At 41.7% G+C, this 22,355-nt stretch overlaps 1 protein-coding gene across 10 annotated transcripts in view; it reads right to left on the reverse strand.

Moving 5' to 3' along the window:
• The window catches only part of fhod3a (formin homology 2 domain containing 3a), a 69,439-nt gene that overhangs the window by 20,432 nt on the left and 26,652 nt on the right, over nucleotides 1–22,355 (reverse strand). For 4 of the 10 annotated variants that reach the window (XM_085262999.1, XM_085263003.1, XM_085262998.1 and 1 more), the window contains exons 4-12: nucleotides 7,929–7,996; nucleotides 7,021–7,126; nucleotides 5,957–6,051; nucleotides 4,649–4,760; nucleotides 4,440–4,534; nucleotides 3,981–4,124; nucleotides 1,462–1,697; nucleotides 1,273–1,299; nucleotides 1–117 (exon numbers count right to left, since the gene is read on the reverse strand). In XM_085262999.1, coding sequence (XP_085119125.1) covers nucleotides 1–117; nucleotides 1,273–1,299; nucleotides 1,462–1,697; nucleotides 3,981–4,124; nucleotides 4,440–4,534; nucleotides 4,649–4,760; nucleotides 5,957–6,051; nucleotides 7,021–7,126; nucleotides 7,929–7,996 — 1,000 coding nt within the window. Of the gene's footprint in view, nucleotides 118–1,272; nucleotides 1,300–1,461; nucleotides 1,698–3,980; nucleotides 4,125–4,439; nucleotides 4,535–4,648; nucleotides 4,761–5,956; nucleotides 6,052–7,020; nucleotides 7,127–7,928; nucleotides 7,997–8,098; nucleotides 8,175–22,355 lie in introns of those variants that run through there. The other 6 variants (XM_085263005.1, XM_085263000.1, XM_085263007.1 and 3 more) reach the window with 4 other exon arrangements.

Consider the following 22,355-nt stretch of genomic DNA (forward strand, 5'->3'; position numbering starts at 1 on the left):
CTGGAGGTGGTCTCATTAGCCCCCTCCTGCTCATCCGAATCAGACTCAGTCACAGGAGTCTCCTCTTCCTCTTCCTCCTTCTCCTCCTCAATGCTATCCTCCTCACATTCCTCCACTCTATCGAGGTGGATGGGGGGTGGGTGGGGGGGGGTGGACGAATGAATACACAGACAGGTGGAGGATTTGAGGTAAGGATAGGGGAGAGATGAAGTGATACATAAGAAAAGCATGCAAATAGAAATCTCCACAGAAAAAAAGAGTGTTGGAGCAAAGGCATGGAATGGCTGAGGGGTCATGTGTGCAGAAGATGTTTAAGTCTACACTAAAAAGTCACAGTTAAGACACTCAAGGAAAACAAACAAAGACAAGGCAAGACAAGAGAAAACACACAAGAAATGAAAAGGGGAGAGATGGCAGATGAATGTTTCTGATTATACACTTCATGCCTCCAGTTAGGTGGTTTTACATGCGCATGAACACAGAACATGATAACAAGGAAAGAGGGAAAGGAATGCTGAGAGGAGAAACCGGCTGGGGGATCGCTGTCACCAAACTGCTGCGCTGTTTTATAGTGAAACCAGATGAGTCCTGTTGCAGTCAAGTCCGTCCGCGCTGCCAGGTGTTGTTCCACAAGACCACAGCCATGTGTGTGTGACGAATGGGATGGTCAATAAAACTTGGGTTTGTTTTTCTTGTGTGCGTGCATAATACGAAGCAGGATGCGGTCCCGGACGTAAACAGCTTTCACCCACTGATTAGATTCATTCAAAAATAAATCACGGGATAAAAATGTATCTTTTACAGTACAGCTGACCGTGTTTGAACCCGTTTTTCAGGATTCACAGGTATGCTCAGGTGTGCACGATTTAGCTCTTAAACCCCATTGTTTGTCTACTAATGTGACAAAAGCAGATTACATTTAATCCTTCATCTATTATTATATTCAAATCTAAAGAGGAGAAGAGGACCAATAGATGAAAGATTTGCCTTTAGTAAACAGTTAAAGTCCCATCCTGATCCCATTTTGTTGTGCTCTTACACACAGCGTTGAGAAAAGCCTGTGCTGGTTTAATATCGTGTTCGCCTCTATTAGAATTGCAAGCAAACCCCGAAGGCGTGCGCAGCTGCTGAAAACAATTATTTTTATTCCAGTGCAGCAGAAGTCTGCAGTGGGGTTTAGGTGCAGCAGGAAAACCCACGCTGTGAGTAGGGAGGACACAGCTGTTACAGCAGGTCTGTGAGGAGCAGAGGCTCAGTGACGTTTGGACTTACATGGACTGAAGGTAACCTGACAGTGCTCTGGAGCAGAAAGCAGTAAAACAGTCAGAACTTCTCTGAAGAATGAGAACATATTAAAGAACTATCGCTTTTTTGTTTGCTTTGTCACCACACCTTTTGAGTAACCCTGCACCTAGATTTTAATAAGTGATACGTAACTGTTTTATTTTCCACCACCCTCACCTCTCGCTCACGTCCTCAGATCTGATTCCATTGAAAGGTTGGAAGCCGGCTCTCTGTGGGGACGCGGGGCTGCAGGGCGAGGCGTAACCGGATCGTCCAAGAGAAGCCCTGCGGCTCCGCCTCCTCTCCAGGCCATGTCTTTTGTCCCCGCCCCCAACACTGGCTCGCCTGCGGTCCCGGCGTACCATTGGTGGAGGCTGGCTGTCATCATCACCATCTTCATGCCGTAGGGTCGTCTGGGGAAAGACATGACAGGTTGTAAAGTGAGTGGTACTTAAAAAAAATGTTAGGGTTTAAATGAAGCAAAGTGGTCTGACCAAAATCTAAATCAAAAATTTGTAGATTTTTTGGTAAATGAAAAATGCTGGATCCTTTGGTCTAATGAGTGGAACTTGTTAGCAACACGCATTTCCAAAGCTAACATGCTGTGAGACTAAATTATGGCTTCTTATAGTTCTTGTTCTTCACTTTCTGTTTCATTTATTTATTTTTAGTTATCACCCGTGCCTTGTTTTTAGTTTTACTTCCCTCCCCTGCTTCCATGTCTAGATTGAGTGCAGCTGAGTCTTGTTACTGTTGTGTTTCCACTTCCCTGATTACCCTCGTGTATAAATAGCCCTGACATTCCCTTTACTCCTTGTCATAGCATCTGTTAACCTTCCATGCAGAGATGGGCAGTAACGTGTTACTGTAATCTGATTACTTTTTTCCAAGTAACGAGTAAAGTAAGGGATTACTATTGCAAAATCGGTAATTAGATTACCGTTACTTTCCCGTAGGAACGCTGCGTTACTGCGTTACTAAAACTGTGATTTTTTTGCGAGAATGTCTCACGACAGTGACGTAAGCAAGTGCGCCGTTGGTGACAACAGCTGTGTGCAGATCAACAATGGATCACATATCGATTGTGGGAGAGAGTATGAGCGTGCAGCGTTTAAAGCGTGGAAGTACTGACCTTACTTTGAGTTTGATTCCATAAAAAGTGACAAAAACATTAGTGTCCATTGTGCGTGGGAAGAAAACTTCTTTTTACAGCGATAAAACCCCTAAACTTCCAAGCAAGCACCAAGTGTGCTACGACGTAATGGGAAACTCACAGAGAAACTCGCGGATTCTTCAACTGACCGCGGCACACCTGCACCAGGGTAAACCTCCGCCTACCTCAGTCCTGCTTTACAGGTGAAAATAGAGCAACAGGACCGCTGAGTCTTTGACTTTATTTATTTTCTGCTGTGTTTTACTTGCATCTATTTGAAAGAGTGAGTGTAAACACAAAAAATATTTCATTTTATGTGCTGGAATGTGCATAAAATAGGTTTAAATGTTAAACTAATTTATTCAAGTCAGAGAATGTTGCAGATAATTACATTTTTGCTTGATGCATAAAGTTAAAAGATTAAAACTGATAAAACAAGTTAAAAAAAAGAGACTTTTCCATTTGATTACATTTTGTATGATGGATTATGTAGAAAAAGTAGAATTGGGCTGAAAGATCTATCACTTTATCACCTCTTCAGGTTGTAAATCGTCTTTTTAAAAAGTAACTAAGTAACTAAGTAATTAATTACTTTTGAAAATAAGTAATCAGTAAAGTAACAGGATTACTTTTTTGGGGAAGTAATCAGTAATTAGTTACTGATTACTTTTTTCAAGTAACTTGACCAACACTGCTTCCATGTATACTACAGCCATCTCAGTGTGTTCTTTGCTGAACTTACTCTTTAGGACTTTAGCATAAAACCAAAAATGTTTTTGTATTTGTTTATTCATTCTGCCTCCACGTCTGCATTTAGGTCCACTGTTCAACGCTGTGATTTTCAAACAATAACTGTGAAGGCACCGTTATTGCTGGAGGATGTATTTCACTAGCTGGGCCCACGTCCTCATTTTAGGTTTGACAGCGTTTTAGTAGGTGAAAAAGCTTTGACATGAAGTGAGCTGCGGTTTGTGGAAGGCCTTGAAGGAGACTGGCGATGGCTCCCAGGCCTTGCAGATCCCGATGCACTAAGTAGAAATGAAAAAGTTAAAGAATAGAGAAAAAGGAGGGAGGGTGGGGCACGTAAACGAGAATGAACAGCTTGCAGAACTGGGGGAACCTATATAGATTTCAACCGGAAGGAGCGTGTTTGGAGGGGTGGTCCTACTCCTGAAATTCTGACACATAATCTCCAAAGAAAGTTTTATGAGCAGCATATGCTCCCATCCAGATGACACGTTTTTATACCTTTTTTTTTTTTCACAAGACAATGCCATCCTAAGCCTAAAAGAATGAGCGTTAAGAATAATGCCACCAATTTAAATAGACAAAAACTGGACTTTGATATAAAGTTTTGCACTATTTTCAGCTATTATGTTTGGTTTAAATGACTTACAAACCATAAGATTCTGTTTTTATTTTTATATTTTACATGGCACTCTGACCTTTATTTGGGCTATTAGTACAGCATTTACAAGCTGAAAAGGGATCAGTAATAACCCATTTTCAACCGCTTTTAATGTTTTGTTTGAGTGTCTCAGACCTCATATATATTAAGCTGCTCGACCAAGTCAAGATCGGTTCCTTTCCTCCCCAGATGTCTTTGGGAAACGGTCTCCATGCCCTGCTCCTCCAGACCATCCACCATATCATAAAATGAATCCTGGTCGGGCAGTGCTGCAAGAGTCTGCAAAAAGAAAGGAGACGTCGTCAAGATGTAACCAAGGTTTAAAACGCTTTGCACATTTAAACACTAATGACTAAAACACTGCTTTGATGCACATAATCATATATTTAAGTTTTTCATTTTGGGTTTTGAAGCTGCAGGACTAAAACTTCGCAATACAGTTTATATCTACATGCAGAATGATAAAACACAAAGTCAGTCAATCAACTGATCACTTACTGGAGAAAACCAAGATGCGTTTTCCATAAAACTGAAAATGTTCTATATCCACACAAGAAAGTACTCAGCAAAGCCATAAACTATAGCTTTGCAAACCTTATTGATGAGGGTCATTGCATAGACGAGAAGCTCCGTATCCACTCCATCCTTCTCATGCAAGATCTCCATAGCATTGGACCATGGCTTGCTGCCTAGAAGTCAGTCGATTAAATTCCATTACTTCAAAAATATTATCATGCAGACAAACTACAGTATCTTTCTACTTTAAGCCCTCAGCACATGGTGGCATGTTAAGCTTTTAGTACCTCTCTTCATGTCCACAGAGGTGATGGCTTGGATCAGCAGTGGCGCGTTGGATTCTGAGTACTCCACAAACACCAGCAACAGCTTCAAAGCTGTTTTCACCACCAAACGAAACTAGGGTGGAAATATAAAGAAACTTGCATAAAGTATGGACAACTGTGTTCCTATTGCTCTCTTCATCCACTCTAAACATTTAGAATTCAAATGTTTAGCATTAGTGGCAACCAAAACATACGAGCAGATGCTATTTCATTATTTGTGTGTGTTGTGCTTGTCATCATGCTGCAGGGACATAATCTATTTATACAGTTATACTGTGAGCCTCTGTTTTAGGGATGCTGGTCTGGGGAAACTTCATAATATAAATTACATTTTACAGGATTTGGTTTAAAATTTAGGCAACGTGACATTTTGGTTAATTTTATTGTAACGGACATCATCAGGCAACTAGGAATTATGGTTTTGGTTTGGGTTAGGAAGGAATTTCATGAACTCGTTAACAAAGATGGCTGCAGATGCTGCAGAACCGTAGTTGTTCTGCTTATACTGCTTATATGATCCAGACCATGGACTCTCACATACCCATCTATGATAAAAATACAGCACTACCAAAAAATCTCAAGGAAGTAAATGCTGATCAACATACTCACTTTAGTACTGCGGCGCAATTTATCCCACCTAAGATAGTCTGATAGTATGCCAATGTCTAGGGCAAGACATGGGGCAATGTCTTGTTGGCGAGCAACTCCCTTTACTCATGGTGGGACCATCATCCTACGGGCCTGTAGTCTGCAGGAAGAGCAACAGGGGTCTAGCACATTGTTTTGAGGAAATAATCGCAGGCCAAATTCCACTAGAACTGCCCTGGATGAAAGGGAGAGTGCAGGGTGGCTACGCCTACAGCCCTGTGGTTCATCTGCTGTGAACTAGAAGATCGCTTCAAGTCGAAGAAGGGGTTTTGAATGCTTTTACTCCAGCGTTCGACACGGAAAGCGCCTCCTCTGGAGATTTTATTGCTATATGTTCTCACGCTGGCGACAACAGTGAAACCTGGGGGGTGGTAGTGTAGGGAAAACAGTCCCAGCATGAGTGTCTTGGTGCCTAGTGCACGAGGACACCACAAAACCAACAGAAGCCGCCACCCACAGCTGGAAACACACAACACAATCATTAGGGTATGTGTTTGTGTGTGTTTCTTTGGATAAACGCTAAAAATAATGTTCTGCAAACAATGGCTGGTTAACCAACGTCAGGGTGGTGTGTGTGTGTGTGTCCTCTGAGTTTTTTAGGATGCACGCTTGACTTGATACCTTCGAGCCAACGAGAGTGTAGAGCCACTGGATTGTCTCAGGATGGCCAATGACGCCATTCATCCCGTCCACGTAGAGCATGATCTGCCCGAGAGCTGAGGAAGAAAGGAAAAGTCAGAAAAGTATACGGAAAGATGACTGAGAACTTGTTGTAAAATAAAATAAAATAAGATGAAATAAATAAAAAAAGAACCAAAATGAATTAAATAACAGCAATAAAATCAGTTACAGTGACAGCAATGATTCTGATTATGCTGAGAAAATCAATCAGTCATGACAACGATGGCACAACCATGACTAACAGCTCCATAGAAAACCTCTGAGTGACAAACATGACTTAATTCCATTACATTGCTCTTTTTGTATTGCCATCTTATAATAATATTCAGCAGAAATAATAATAGGGTTAAAAACTCTGTTTAAAGCACTTGAAATGCAGTTTTTCTGCATTTGTTTCTCATTTTTACAATTTTATTTTTCATGCATATCTTCTAAGTAACATGTCCAAATCAGTCGTGACATGCCGTCATGACCACATGTGCCTAGACTAGCTGAGAAACACAAAGGAAAAGCTGATGCTGAATGCAGGCTATTTCAAGAGAAGTGGAACTCTGAAAAGCCCACATCTCGACAGGGTAAGGAAAGATCCTGTGTCTCCGTAATTATTGTCTTCACTTGGATGCTTCTGTCCACACGCCGGCAAAGATGTAGAGCCATAAAGACTGAGTGTTTGCTTTAAAAAGTCACTGAGCCACAGAGGCACACGACTACAGCACGGTAAATTTCTCAGAGGCCAGTCCTTTCACTGAGAACTACGGGCAAATTTTATTTTTATGTGCAGACAATTTCAGGCAATAGAATCATCAGATATCATTTGATCTTGTTTGTTAATTGTTATACAGGATTTCAAAACATGTTAAAATAAATGTCTGGCCCTTGATGTGAGTCCCATTTCACAGTGTTGCCCCAGAGAAAGATAGAATGACCCCCCTGATCTAAGCATGTAGTATATTATTGTTATTATTCTTAGCATATATCATTATGCAGCATGCAGGAGACCATACCTCTTAATATGTAGTTCTGGTAGTTTTGGTCAGCTTCTGCTCCCACCTTGATGAGACACGTCAGACCTTCAGCCATCACAAACTCATGGACCAGGTCTTTGTCATCCTGAAGGAAAATGAGCACAAATAGAGGAAGCACGGGATAACCAGAACCGAGCTCGTAATTTCGTGGATGCAGTTAATGCATTTTCTTGTGTTGCCACTTGATGTCAGTGATGTGGAGGTTTAAGATTTAAGTTGACACAACACAGATTTTCAAACCCTCCTCTGGGATCAGACCAGCTGGTATACACACTCACACTTGTCAGCAGACATGGTTTTTTACAGTTTTCTGCTTTTTATGTGTCATTTCTTAAAGAAACAAAAACACCTTCATGTGCACCGTTAAAGCTCCAGGTTCAGGCATCCTCTGAGGAGAAGGTGGTAGGAAATAAGCATGGAGCTTGCATGGAGGGTTTTTTATGTAGTGTTTAGTTGCAAAAAAAGGGCCACTTTTAATAGCTTGAATGCTGCACTTTTTTGAACAATCTGGAAGTTTGCACAGTGCTGCTCCGTTTGCTGAATCACTGTCTTTTTACGTACGGAGTGCTTCTGTTCTGTTTGTGCTGCAGAGCTCTTCTTTTTTTTAAAGTGGCTAACTCTTCTCCACTTAAAATAAAAGATTCCCACACAAATTTCAATGCAAACACACACACACGCGCGCACATGCACACACAAAGACAGAGAGAGAAACGCCACGTTGATGGAGATCCTGTCATCACAGAAGCACACAGTGGCCACAATAACCGACTGTATTCTGCAACAATGTACTCACGGTAATTGCATTGAAAAATGTGTGTGTGTGTGTGTGTGTGTGTGTGTGTGTGTGTGTGTGTGTGTTTGTGTGTGTGTGTGAGAGAGTGTGTTACCTGAAAAATTTGCTTTAGAGAGAAGAGTGCTCTTCTCAAGTCACGTCCATTGGAGTTATATAGTCTTTCTGCAGAGGGACAGACAGAAAAAGACACATAGATGGTTATCTGAGGTTAAGTGAACAAACATGGGAACGTATGCATAACCATAACGAATAAAACGTCTCCACCTTAAAGCTCTCGCACTCGTTTTTGCTGCCTTTTATGTTTGCTTGTGCATCTTTCATCTCTCGCCAGTCCTCATACTTCTCATTCCGATGAGTCGATCAATAAAACTTGTTAGCAAAACGAGCCTCAGCTGTGCAAAAAAGCTGCGCAACAGCATCCGAGATGTGAGAGGAGAGGTGCGATTCGATGGAACCAATCACCCCACGCGGCTGTAATCACCTGAGGCAGGCACTTCATCAAACACTTTCACCGCGTCCTCGCTCGCGGAGCAACACGTGCATGATCTCTCTTTTCCCTTTTCCCCTCTCTCTGACTCTCTCTCTCTCTCTCTCTCACACACACACACACACACACACACACACACACACACACTTGCAGTGGTGATTAGGGCTGTATTGGAATGTTAATGAGCTGCTGGCTTGGCTTCATCGCTGAGGTATTCAGGTCACGACACGGAAACCACTCAGAACTAAAGGCTCGTATATCATGATGCTGATATTATTGTTATTTCTATCCATGAACACAAAGACGTTATCGCTGTACTTCTACAACAGGCCTTAAAATGACTGGCAACAGTCTTTAATAACCATTGTTTAAGGTCATATGATTATATAACATATTAGTTATTATATAATAGTTGATTAGGAACAAGTTTTACAGCAATAATGGTTAGTTAAGATTACTAACTTTCATCTAGTTATTTCTTAAAAGTGAAATAACTAAACTTAAAAATAACACAAATTTGGGTAATTAAAACCTAAGATGAATGACAAAACATGACATGTTACATCTGTGTCATTATTTAACAAAAATTAAGCCAAAATGCAGAGACGGTGTGTGGAAAAACTAAGTGCACTCTTACTGTTTCCATAGGAATTAAGAAGGTAAATAGCAGCCAGGTGCTGCTAATCAAATGAACTTGATTAACTGATTATCAGCAAGTACCTCTGTAAAAGCAGTATTTTGGCAGTTTGCTGTTTTGGAGCATTCAGATGTGCGTCAACACAACGCCAAGTAAGGACAACATCAGCAATGATCTTACAGAAACAGTTGCTGCTGCCAATTAATCTGAGAAGAGTTACAAAGTAATTTCCAAACTGTTTGAAGTCTAATAAGAAAAAATATTGAAAAGTGGAAAAACATTCAAGACAGTTGCAGATCTCCCCCAGGAGTTAATGTGCCAGGAAAATGCAGTTCAACACCTACGTCTCAGACTCTACAGGCTTCACTTAACATGTTAACATTTTTAAATGTAAAAATTCTTGACAGTACAAATAGAAAAAGACTGAAAAAGTATGGCTTGTTTTTAAAAATTGGCAAGAGGAAGTCTCTTCTCTTTAAAAGAACATATGTACACATTTGTAAAGGTGTATCCGAACAAATCGCAAGACTTCTGGAGCAATGTCCTTTGAACAGATGTGAAAATGTTTGGTTATAATGCACAACACCACGTTTGGAGTAAACCGAAACGCAGCATATCATCACAAACATACCAGCTATCAAGTACTGTGGTGCAGGGGTGGTCAGCTTGTTTTTTGCAGCCATAGGACCTGGACACCTCGCAGTTATTGTGAATTCTAACCATCCGTCTAGCACTTAACGGTTGGCTGACATTGGTTAATGCAACAAGACAATGAACCCAAGAAGAGCAGCAAATCTACATCAGACTGGTTGAACAAGACAAGCTCCAGAAATGATTGTCGTACACAGAACAGCTTTATTACGAAACAAAAGCGCTCTCTGCCTGTGAGCAAAAACAAAACCAACAAACCCCCCAGCCTTTCCTATTGGTCGAAAAATGTATCATGTTGACCAATCAAAAAAATGATATGGCAACATGGCATTTAGATGTTTAGGAAGGGGGGAAGTTTTAGGAGTGACGGCGGTGTTTTGAGATGTGAGAGATTTGCAACGTTTAGCGCAAATCTTGTGTAGTTAGTGTGTAGTGTAGTCAATAGTTTTGTTGTGTGTGTCAGAACAACGAGGCGACTGCTGAATGTTATAGGAGTTACAGGAGTGATACATCTCCTGTTGTCAGGCCTGCAGGTATCAGGCTGTTGTTCTCCTTTATCTCATAGTGGACAGAAATTATTTTTTGGAGTGGCACAAATAATTTGTGTGGCATCAAACTTGATGCAGAACAGCTGATTGTTCTGTAAATAGTTTGAAATGAACGCCTTGGCTGTATTTTTAGGTAAACAGCTGCAAAAAACTTTGTTGTTTGCATAACTCAGTTACTTTTTTTGAAGAAGTAACTATATAATTAATTGCCCAACAGTGGCCATTATATTCTGTTACAGGACTCTCTCCCAGACCACAGACTCATACTCATAATACAAGTCAGAGCTTTATTTAAAAAAAGAAAAGAAAAAGAAATAAAAATAAAATAAAGTTTTGTTTTCAAAATTGGAGTTCAAGTTCTTTTTACTTCCAATAGTGTTAACATACTACACAGGTCATGAACAAGATTCTTTTTTTAATTTTCAGTGTAAGCAGTTAATTAAAAGTAAATGTAAATGCTGTAATTTGATTATTTTAATAAACCATGTAATTTGGATGGATTCGATGCTGGCGTTGATCCCAGTGCACACGTCTGCTGTCGCTCACAGTGGTACTCAGGGAGTATGTGTGTTCGCTCAGACACATGAAAAATTAGAGGGAACATTGGGTGGGACATCAAAAAAGCTGTCCATAAATGATGCCTGTAAACTTCAAAGAACTTTCTTTTTCATATAATTTGACATAGCAAAACAACAAAAACATTTGTTTTTACCAAATAAAGGGCCAAAGATGGGCAGTTAAATTCAAAACATGGCACACTTAGTCCTGACTTATACTAAACTCCAGAAATTAGAATGTTTTAGATAATGTTACCATTTTTTTTTTACAAAGTTCCAGATGTATCTGAAGTTGCAGTACCGTCTTTTTTATTACTTTTGCATTGACTGTATCATCACTGGATTACAGACCTGTAACAATGAATGAAGAAGAGATTAAACTAACATTTACTTTCTGTGAACAATCACACTGTCATTGACAGCCTCTCTTTGGAAGGTCATGCATGATGATGAAATAAGCACCACGGAGGCCAGATGTCAGTGGAAATCTGTTGTAGTCCCCTGTTGTAGACTGGACAAAGATAGATGTACCCACAGTGACTTCATCCGTTGATTAGTGAAATCTGGTTATGAAGCCTTGAGATGAGTATGTTTGTGCCCTGATAGGCATTTAAAAAGATGTTTTAAGAACTTTTATGTTAACCTCACTTTTCAGACTTGGATTCATCATTTACACTTCTATGGCTGCAGTTCATCACAGAAAAATGTTTGTTTGCACAGGTAAGCAGAGTACCCTCTGTAGTGGAATAACAGTACAGACATATTACAGTCTAATATTCCTTGTGATTCATTAGGGATTTTGGGGGGAGGGGGTTCTTCTCAGGGCATTATGTGCTGGGATTGAGTTTTCATGTGTGCTTTATACTGTCTGTATGCTAAAGGGTTGAGAAACAACAAATACTACTGATGAAAACAATAAAGTTAAATATTTGGCAAGACCATGCCATAAAGATGCTTTGCTAAATGTTACTCTTGATTTTCCACCTCTTATGACTACAGACTGCAAGAATAATTTTCCTAAGTGCTCTGTATTAATCCCAACATCTGTTTATCTGGGTGTCCATACTGTCCCTTTGTGTGCATAAACAGTTGTGCATTCCACTGTGTGTCAGCAGGGGGTTTGGAAACCCGTGCGTGTGTGTTTGTGTGTTGATGACAAATCCTCCAATTCCCTTCTTTGGGGGGAGGCTGGGTAAAAAGGTATAGATGTAAGAGCAGGGACAGACAGGGTGCACGCCCCCTGATGTGGGACCGCACGTGGGCCAGCCTGGCTCCGGAGCCTTCCAGTCTGCCCTGCTGTCTGGAGCTCAGTGGTAACCGTTGCTAAGCTAGGCAAGGCTAACCCAAGGCCAGGGTCAGAATCATTATCATTCCTCACGCAGGCGAAGAATTACAGGCCTGTGTCTCTTTTCTGTGAGATCAGCATTCATGAAATACTATATATCTGTGATAGTCTGCAGCAGAAATACTCAAGTCAAATCATCCAGCGATTAGTGCTAAGAGGCAGTCAACATACAACAATAAAAGCATGCGAGAGAACTGAGTACACATATACAAGTGAATGTTTTTATACATAAGAAATCACATGCATGGGTCTGCTGTAAGTTTAGCCAGTTTAGACTGATTTCCTGGTTCTCCCTTCTCTAGGTTTCCCTGGAAATCAAGTGGCCACTTGATGTAAAAATGTCTGACTCTTGAGTGTCACGGTTCATTCAGACAGTCACATGTAATTTTTGTCATCAGGCCACTAATGGGCCTGTTGGTGTAACCTTTACCAAATGTCTGCCATGCATCAGGAGCATGTCAGCAGCACTGATAGGACTGGACTTGTTTTGAACTATTCTGGTGTTTTGCAAAAACGAACGTTGGCTGTTCCAAATCAAGCAAGAGCATAGATACATGGACGGTGTCTGAGTGTGGGTCTGACACATTACTATATTAAAATATCAAACTTTCATTCAGTCATTTAGAAACAGGGAATACAGGTTTTACAATATGAGCTGACTTTATGTTAAATGACTTTCCTGATCCTAAAGTTAGCTAATGCATAAGGGTGAAGTACAGGAAACCAGAATGTCAGTGACGTAGTAGCTCTTCCAGCTCATGACTCAAATCCAATTCATAGTTTACATTAATGTGTGAAGTACAGAAAAAACTGGTTGGCTGCACTGGACAAACTAATGAGAATTAAACTCTAGAAGGCTCGAACAGTCATCCGGGACAAATCATTTCATTAAAATCTGATCTGCTGCCAGATCAAATTTTAGTATGAATGCATAATTTAGCTAATACGTTTCACCTCCTTAAGAATGGCTTCTTGACAGCCACCCTTCTAATGAGACCATTTCTGATGAGGTGAACAGTAGATGGAAAAACTAAAGGTCTTTGCTGAATTTTTAGTGTTCATCTCTGTATTTTGTTTCTTTCAAGCCTTTCACAATTTCTTTGTTTTCCAGATGTAAGATGGCAAGCATACGGTGGCCCTGAGAGGCCAAACAGACTGCAACTTAAGAAGCAATAAGAAAAACGCTGCAAAAGCACACAAAACGCAACTGAAATAGGAAAAAAGAAAACAGAAATAGGAAAAAACAGATTTCCAAAAGCACTAGTGAAGTGTTTCTGGGGAGACAATAACTCGACGGACCAGTTGCAAGAACCAAAATACGCTAAGAATTGCGCTGGGAGACACTTAAAAGAAGTGGAGGATCTATCGGTTTTGTGAGGAAAGAAAAGATGAGAGGTAAATGTGTTAGCCTAACTATTAGCCTAAAAATCCATCACCAGTATTATATGAATCATGAGATTAAAACACACTTACCTAGCATGTTTTGGTTCCTGCAACTGGTCCGTCGGGTTATTGTCTCCCCAGAAACACTTCCCTTGTGCTTTTGGAAATCTGTTTTTTCCTATTTCTTTTTCATTTTTCCTATTTCCATTGTGTTTTGTGTGCTTTTGCAGCGTTTTTCTTAAATTGCAGTCCGTTTGGCCTCTTAGGGCCACCGTATAAATATGAGGTGGCAAAGTGTTCCACATTTTTTGACCAGTGAGAATACACCGTCTGGGCATTCGCTTACAAGTATGAATGCATTTATACAATCAAAGTAACAAGTGTAAGAAAGGAAACACATGATTGGAGAAGCACTGGTTGAGTCTCAGCTGTGCACAGGTGAAACAACAGCCTCAGCCTACATACCTATTACATCACTCGTGCAGTCACAGCAATCACCTGATTTTAACTAAGTCTTGTCACCATAATTACTCCTTCTCTCCAGAGTAAATAGAGTTTGACATGCTAAATATAAATAGACCCATTTCTGAAAAAGGCCTCCAGCTGTCTTAACACCGCTGACAAGCTGAAAATAATTCAAACGTGAACCTCTCTTACGTTTAACTACCTTAACCAGACAACATGGCTTCAGTGCCTGCATCGTTTTAATGGAAGAATTAACTAAATGCCATTTGTCCAAAAAGACACAGACCCAGGAAAACTTAGGAAGGTAAGAAAAATGATGATTTCCACGTCTCTTTTACTGGTCATTCTCTTTTTTTCCTGGCACTGGGTTTTATTACTGTCTCAAGAAAAGCTAAAAGACTCACTGGGATGTGCCATTGTGGCTTGTGCGTGTGCTTGTGAGTGACCGTGTGTGTGTGCCCACGTGTAAGCCTTTGCTTGTGTTTGCTGAGTGAAGAGAGGCAGATGAAGCAAAGACAGAAAGGCACATTTCATTTATAGGTCCGCTTGGAGTTTTACTGTTTTGTTTTGGAGGACTTGCAGTTCTCGTCCACGCTATTTCACCATGACCTCACATGCACTGCAGTATGTCAGACCATTTAGCGCCAGTTCTCCATCTTAAAATCTTAATTTTCTTGAAGTAAGTGGAAAGAAGGAATTATTTCTGCTCCTGAACTAGTCGCCCCCTGTTTACGACTCTCTGTCTCAACTTAAAAATCAGCCTTTGCCCTTTCACTGTTGTAAATCTTGCACTGATGGATGCTTGTGTTAAATACAGCAAAACATCAGGCTTTTTTTTTCTCTATTGGATCTTTATGATGAGGCAGAGTGCTGTCATCCTTAATATGATCATCTCAGGCGTTGTTGTGTCCACACATACTATTGCATTTGTTCTGTAGATGCATTTACCAGAAGCGCTAGAGGGCGCTAGTGAGTATGTTGTTCTGGTTGTGGTTTTAAAGAAGAAAAAAGAAAAATAAAGAAAGGAGTCAACTCCGGTAATCCTCTGTTCCTACCTGCGTGTGTGTGTAATGCTTGCTGAACTAACACCACACAACAAGTGGCGACGAGAGTAGTGGTGATTAAGTTATGGCTCTGCTCTCTTTGCAACCCCCGGCTGTGTTCCTGGATTGCCCGGGCGAACCGAAAATTCCATTTGCTACGTGGAAAAAGTTGTTCGATAACTACTTGCTGGCGATCGGGGGTAATGACTTTGCTACGGAGAGGAAGAGGGCCCTGCTCATTCACTGCTTGGGAACGGAGGGACAACGAATCTACAGCGCCTTACCACTCGCTACGGATGATTACGAGGGATCCGTAAAGGCTTTGGAAACGTACTTTCATCCTAAAGTCAATGTTGTCGCCGAGAGATACCGTTTCAGGCAACGAGCCCAAGCTGTCGGTGAGTCTACAGATCACTACGTTGCAGCACTGCGTGAGCTCGTGAAACAATGTAAGTTCGGGGCTATGGAGAATGAAATGTTGCGGGATCAACTTGTAGAGAAGACAAATAATGCTCGTATACGTGAAAGACTGCTAATGGAGGAGGATTTGACGCTCGATCGAGCTTTGGAAATTGCTAGGCGTACAGAGGCTGCAATAGCTGATGCAAAGGCCATTGCTGTCGGTGAAACAAAGCCTGTTGCCGCTGTTCAAGTACAAAAGAAGATGCGCAAGCCAAAATACAAAGCAGCTAAAAAAACGGATACAGCTCCGACGTGCTACCGTTGTGGTTCAGCTGATCACAAAGCCAATGATAAATCCTGCCCCGCAAAAGACTGCAAATGTAATACGTGTGGGAAAATCGGACATTTTTCGAGAGTGTGTAAATCTTCTCATAAGCTTGTTAATGAAGTGACTGTTCCTGAAATGTGTGTTTTAACTGTTGACAATTGTGTCAGTGGTGATCCGGCTAAATTGATGTGCACTGTTGCTGTCACTGTACCAAATACTGCACAGGCATGCACTGTTAAGCTACTAGTAGACACAGGGTCTGGTGTTTCCATACTGCCTGAACATGTTTACAGCACAAATTTTGGCTCAGTTAAGTTAAGTAATCCAGCTGTTCAGCTTATTACATATTCAAAAGAGAAACTGGATGTATTAGGGTGTCTTAGAGCTGACATTACTTACAATGGCAAGAGTGCCTCCACAGATCTCTACATTGTGAGAACAGGAACACCCATACTGGGAATGGACTTGGTGACTGCCCTCCAGCTACACATAAAAGGGGGACAATTAGTTCTTGACAGTCCCAAGGTCTGTGCTGCACTCCAGCAAACCTCGGCTCTGCCCACTCAATGTAAACAGGAATGTGAGTCTCCAGTTGCATTCGGATGTGCAAAGGACTTTGTACATAAAGTGAAGGTGCGACCTGAAGTGAAGCCAATACAGCAGAAACTTCGACGCTTACCCCTGTCAGTCCGTGATGCTGTTTCCGCAGAACTCAAGAACCTTGAGGAACATGGCATCATAGAGAAAATTGATGCATCTGAATGGGTCTCCCCGATTGTAGTCACTAGAAGGAAGACTGGTGGCATACGCATGTGCGTTGATTTGAGAGAACCTAACAAAGCGGTGGTCGCTGACAGTCATCCCTTGCCACTGATAGAGGACATACTGTCTGAGCTGCGTGGGGCTGTCATGTTCTCCACCCTGGATCTTAAATCCGCCTACCATCAGCTGAAACTACATGAAGAGAGTAGAGGGCTCACTGCTTTCATTACACATGAAGGACTGTACCAGTACTGCAGAGTTCCCTATGGGTTGAGTTCAGCACCTGCAGCCTTCCAAAAGATGATGACACAAATCCTACGCGGCCAGAAAGGGGTGCAATGCTACCTTGATGATGTCATCATATACGGAACGTCAGAAGCTGAACATGAGGCCAACTTGCGTGCTGTGTTACACAGAATCAACAATGCAGGACTGAAACTCAATGTTGACAAATGTCAACTCCGTCAAACTACTCTGAGCTTTTTGGGTCAAAAGATCGGTCCAGAAGGTCTGCTGCCAGATGACTCTCATGTCACTGCCATCCTGCATGCTCCGCCCCCTACTGATCCTGCAACCCTGCGCTCATTTCTTGGCTTGAGTGCATGGTACAGCAAGTTTGTGCCAAATTACGCGACTGTTGTTGAACCTATGAGAGCTCTTCTGCGAAAGGACTGTTCATTCCACTGGAACGAAGCAGCTCAAGCAGCGTTTGATCAAGTCAAGCGGTTAATCGTGCACAGCCCTGCCCTGGTGATGTTCGACCCCAGTAAGCCAACCATAGTCTCAACAGATGCCTCAGACTACGGTGTAGGTGCTGTTTTGACTCAACTTGACGGTAATGATGCAGAACATACTGTTGCATTTGCATCTCGCAGCTTGTCTGATGCAGAGAGGAAATACTCAATCGTTGAGAAGGAAGCTCTAGCTTGCGTCTGGGCTGCTGAAAAATGGCGCACATGGCTCTGGGGCAGAAAATTCCTCCTACGAACAGATCACCAAGCACTGACAACACTGCTGACTACTAAGGGCAATAACAGAGCTGGTCTACGCATAGCCAGATGGTCAGCTCGCCTGTTGGAGTTTGATTATGAAGTGGAATATAGAACTGGGTCACTGAACCATGTTGCTGATTGTCTTTCTAGGCTCCCACTTTCCGAGACAGACATGGCATGTGCAGAGGATGTGGAGTCAGTTGCAGCCATCCTCACTGATCTGAGTGCTGTGTCTGAGGATGACTTCCAGTCAGGGTGCAAAGACTGTCCAGTGTTCACAAAGCTCCGTGTGCAGATACAGAAAGGCTGGCCTGCTAGGAAGACGTCACTGGATCCTGACTTACAGCCGTACTTCCCAATCCGCCATGAACTCGCGGTCTTGAACGAGTGCATCATCAGAGGTACACATCGATTGCTAGTGCCTGAGTCGTTGCAGAAAAAACTCACTGATATAGCTCATGAAACTCACCAAGGCATCGTCCGTACCAAACAACGCCTGAGGGAAATGTACTGGTGGCCCAAAATGGATTGTCATATAGAGACACTGATAAAGAACTGTGCAACGTGCAGACAGAATGACAAGTCCGCTGTCACCCATGATGCTCCACTCCAACCCATTCCTTTACCAGCTGCTGCTTGGGAAAAGGTGTCTGTGGACATCATAGGCCCTTTTGAAATAGCCCCTTCTGACTGTAGATTTGCCATCACATTGGTAGACTACTTTAGCAAGTGGCCTGAAGTAGCTTTTGCTCCCCGAGCTGATGCGGCTACTATCATTCAATTCCTTTCTGTAGTTTTCTCTCGTGAAGGGAATCCAAAGACACTGATAAGTGACAATGGCTCTCAATTTCTCTCTGCTGAGTTCACTGACTTCCTGAAAAGCAGGGGAATCCAACACCTGAGATCCTCAGTGTATTACCCAAGAGCTATTGGGGAAGTTGAGAGATTCAATAGATGCGTTAAAGACTGCCTACAGACTGCCTCGATTCAAGGACAACCCTGGAAATCGTTCCTGAGAACTTACCTGATGGACTACAGAGCAACCCCTCATTCAACAACTGGAGTTTCCCCTTCAGAACTGCTCCATGGACAACGAATGAGAACAAAGTTACAGGTAATGGATATGCCTGTTCCTCAGACAGAGAGGCATACCATGTGCGAAAGAGTTAAGAATAAGCAAATGAAAATGAAAGAATACACTGATGCTCACAGACACGCCAAACCATCCAACTTTCAGCCTGGTGACAAGGTACGGGTTAGGAAGCCGTGGAAGGTAAAGAAAGGCGAGTTAAAGTTTTCCAAACCAAGGACTGTCATGACAAGGAAAGGACCAAACACTTATTTGCTGGATGATGGACGGACCTGGAACGCCTCACACTTATCGGCTCTGTCAGAGCTGAACGCAGGTACTGATTCTGACACAACAATGGACTGTCATAAACCAGGAACTGATCTAGCATCTAACTCTGAGTCTGATAGTAGGCTTAGGCCCACCAGGATGAGGAACCCACCTTGCTGGACCCAAGACTTTGTCATGGGAAAGTGAATGTTACTGAGTAATGTGAAATATGTTAAACGTGTATTAGGTGACATACATCAGAATGATGAAGTCAGGTTCACATAAGAAATCCTTGTTCAAAGGGGGAGATGTTGTGTCCACACATACTATTGCATTTGTTCTGTAGATGCATTTACCAGAAGCGCTAGAGGGCGCTAGTGAGTATGTTGTTCTGGTTGTGGTTTTAAAGAAGAAAAAAGAAAAATAAAGAAAGGAGTCAACTCCGGTAATCCTCTGTTCCTACCTGCGTGTGTGTGTAATGCTTGCTGAACTAACACCACACAACAGGCGTACAGAAGGTCTACCAGCTTTGAAACCTGTTTGCTAAGGGTTAGCTAATCCAAACACGGAGGGTGGCCTTAAAGGAAGACACCAATGTAAAATATTGAACTGAAAATGAACATTCATCCCCGTTAATTATGTTGCACAACGTATAAAAATCCTCCACCATGTGCAGAGTCTATAACTTAATAAGAACTAACTGTTACTGCTACTGTTGGAGCTCAGTTTACATTTTAAAATTTCTTAAATACCACAAATGAGAGCAAACAGAAGAAGATCTTAAGATAAGATATCTGCTGTGTGTTAAAGTCAGTCCTTGTTTTTCCCATCCAGTAACACAACACATTGTATTTTGAAGTGAGTATATAATAGCAGATAATGTAATGGAAGAGCCTTGACTGTCGCACGCGTCCGTGTTGTCAGCGGGGAAGCAGGGATTCCCCTGGTGCCCAGGCTGCCTGTTAAGTTGTTCAGGAGTGGTCAGATCGCTCCTTCTATTCCTGCCATAATAAGATTAGCGCTGTGACCCTTTAGCTTTGACTAATCCCTCAACATTTCCTGCGCCATCTACACATCTCCAAACAGAAAAACACACAGGCCAGCTCAGGCTACTCTAGACCTAATCCTCTGCAGTTACACTCAAACTGCATGGTTTTTGTGGCACTTGTTACACAAGGTCTGTGTTCTACTTGCGCTTAATTGGCATTAGCAAGGGAAAACAACAATCTGCTACTATCATAAGACAGAAAGACAATCACAAGAATCAAATAAGATACTGGATTTACTCTGTGCACTTCTTTTTTTAGCCACAGCAGATACTTCATTGTAGAAAAAGTGCTCTAAAATGAGCTTCCTCCTAACATAAACAGGAAACAGGCAAAGTCATTGACTAGTTAGCATAGTAGAGCATGTGGGAGCTAACTGATGCTCTTATGGGTTGCTAGACAGAACCCAGATTAGACATGCTAACAATTTTATGCTAGCTAGTTTGCTCAACGACTAAAGTGGCAATATGTCAGCAGTGGCTTAGATCATCCTGTCCCCAGGTGGATCTATTATATTTATTCAGTGTTATATGTGTGTTATATATCCTGTTATAGAGCAGTAAATGCACATGAACATGGCCAAAGTTTTAAATAGTAAGTATGTAAGAGTTTATTTAAATATCATTAAATATCACAAAGTGGTTCACAACAAAAAATGTTAAAAAAGAAAAAGAACTTAACTAAAAGCAAGTTTAAAAAGATAAGCTTTTAGCTACTTTTAAAAGAAACCACCCATCTCAGGCTTAGACCACAGTCTGGGGCCCAGTGTGGTAAAACCTCTGTCTCCTGTAGTTCTTAGCCTTGTATGATTCATAGCCAGCAGGCCATAATCACAAGACCTCAGGGACCTGCTGAGGATGTATGGATGTAAAAGTTCACGAGCCCTAAAAGTCAAAAAGCAGAATCCTAAAAAGGACTCTGAAGTTGATGGGGAGGCAGAAGACTTTGTTAGTAGCTTTCTGCAACAACTTGCAGATTTTCCAATGATGCTTTGTTGAGACAAATGATGGAGGAATTACAACAATTTAGATGAATATTTAAAAAAAAAAAAGGTATGAACAATAATTTTTAATTCAGAGTGTGATACAACAGAGATCATCTTGGCAATATTTCTTATATGAAAAAATCAAGTGCCAACTAGAGATATCTTGAGGTCAGCACATGTGGAAATAATCCCTACAAGCCAAAAGCTCAGGCTTCAGACTGCTCTGAACACTTAGTGTCAGACAGGTTTTTTTCTACTTTTGTATCTTTCTGATGCCATAGAACCTGTATATTCCTTATATGGTCATTCCATATGGTTTATGTGAGATCAATAATTTTTCCAAACTGTAAATATTGAAAAGCTCCCAGTAGCTCCCGAGGCTAAAAATATATGACCATTAAACAATTCTGCAAATTGATGAGTAGACTAAAAACCTGCTGCTCCTTTTACAACCATAAGGTGCTGGCTCTAAGCTCAGCGTCAAACTTGTCAAACTTGAAATTTCCAGTAACTAAATATTTAGCCCTCACTCGGGGGGGGGGGGGGGATCTTACTGTACCAACCCTAGCTCCGCCCACCATAAATCCCGTTGGCACCACAGATTGACATAGTGCTGACGGTAAACCCCTATGATACATATGCTACCTCTGCGATCCTTCTGCTTCCCTTTTCTGATCCTTTTCAAGTCACTCTGTAGCTTAAATACTGAACATAATTAAGCTCAGCTATAGCCATTCATTGGAAAAGGAAAAAAAAAAGAGGAAGAGTGTCTACAAAGGAAATACATGCAGGCTAAGGGGAAACCCCATTACAATCCCCGATACACCAAATAAACAAATGTAACCTCTCTACCAACAAAGAGTACACATAAACCATTTCTTCTACTGTATGTGCTTTGAGCGGGGGGGGGTCAGTGTGACACATCATTATTAGGCATGGGATATTTACAGATAACTATGCACTGAGGTCAACCAAGGGTAATATTTTTCTGCAGGGTATAACTGTCTACTGGCCAGCCAAGAGAAGGGTCACAGCTGGTAGCCCTACATTTAATCTCAGTTATAACCGCTGACTCGTGTTTCTGGTGGATTTCATTGCACCCCTTAAAAAAAAAAAAAAAGCCCCCATGCGGCTGTCTGGGCCGATCAGTCAGCTGGCTTTAAACTAGGTCTGATCAGTGTGATCTAAAATAAAGAAGTGCGAGGAGGATGAAGTGTAATGGCACGCTGGAGAGCTTGATTTAATCCCAGGAAGTCTTTCCCTCTCTGTGCCGGTGTCACGCTAAATATAGGAGAGCAGGGTATCAAGCATACTGTAACAGCCCCGGACACTAGGTTCAAGCTTTGTTCAGGTCAGGAGGTGCACTCTGTGTGCGTGCTGCCCTGTAACACTTTACATTCAGTCAAATTAAACAACAATCAACTAGATGAGATGTTGTTTTTGTTTTCACTTCACTTTAAATCAAGTAAAATTCTATAATATTAATAGAATAGAATAGCCTTTATTGTCATTGTACAGAGTACAACGAAATTGGAGTGCCACTCCCTTGGT

This window comes from Mchenga conophoros, linkage group LG22, assembly GCF_057382185.1.
Source record: "Mchenga conophoros isolate Kocher_MC1m ecotype Shallow Benthic linkage group LG22, M_conophoros_male_GT1.1, whole genome shotgun sequence".
NCBI lineage: Eukaryota > Metazoa > Chordata > Actinopteri > Cichliformes > Cichlidae > Mchenga > Mchenga conophoros.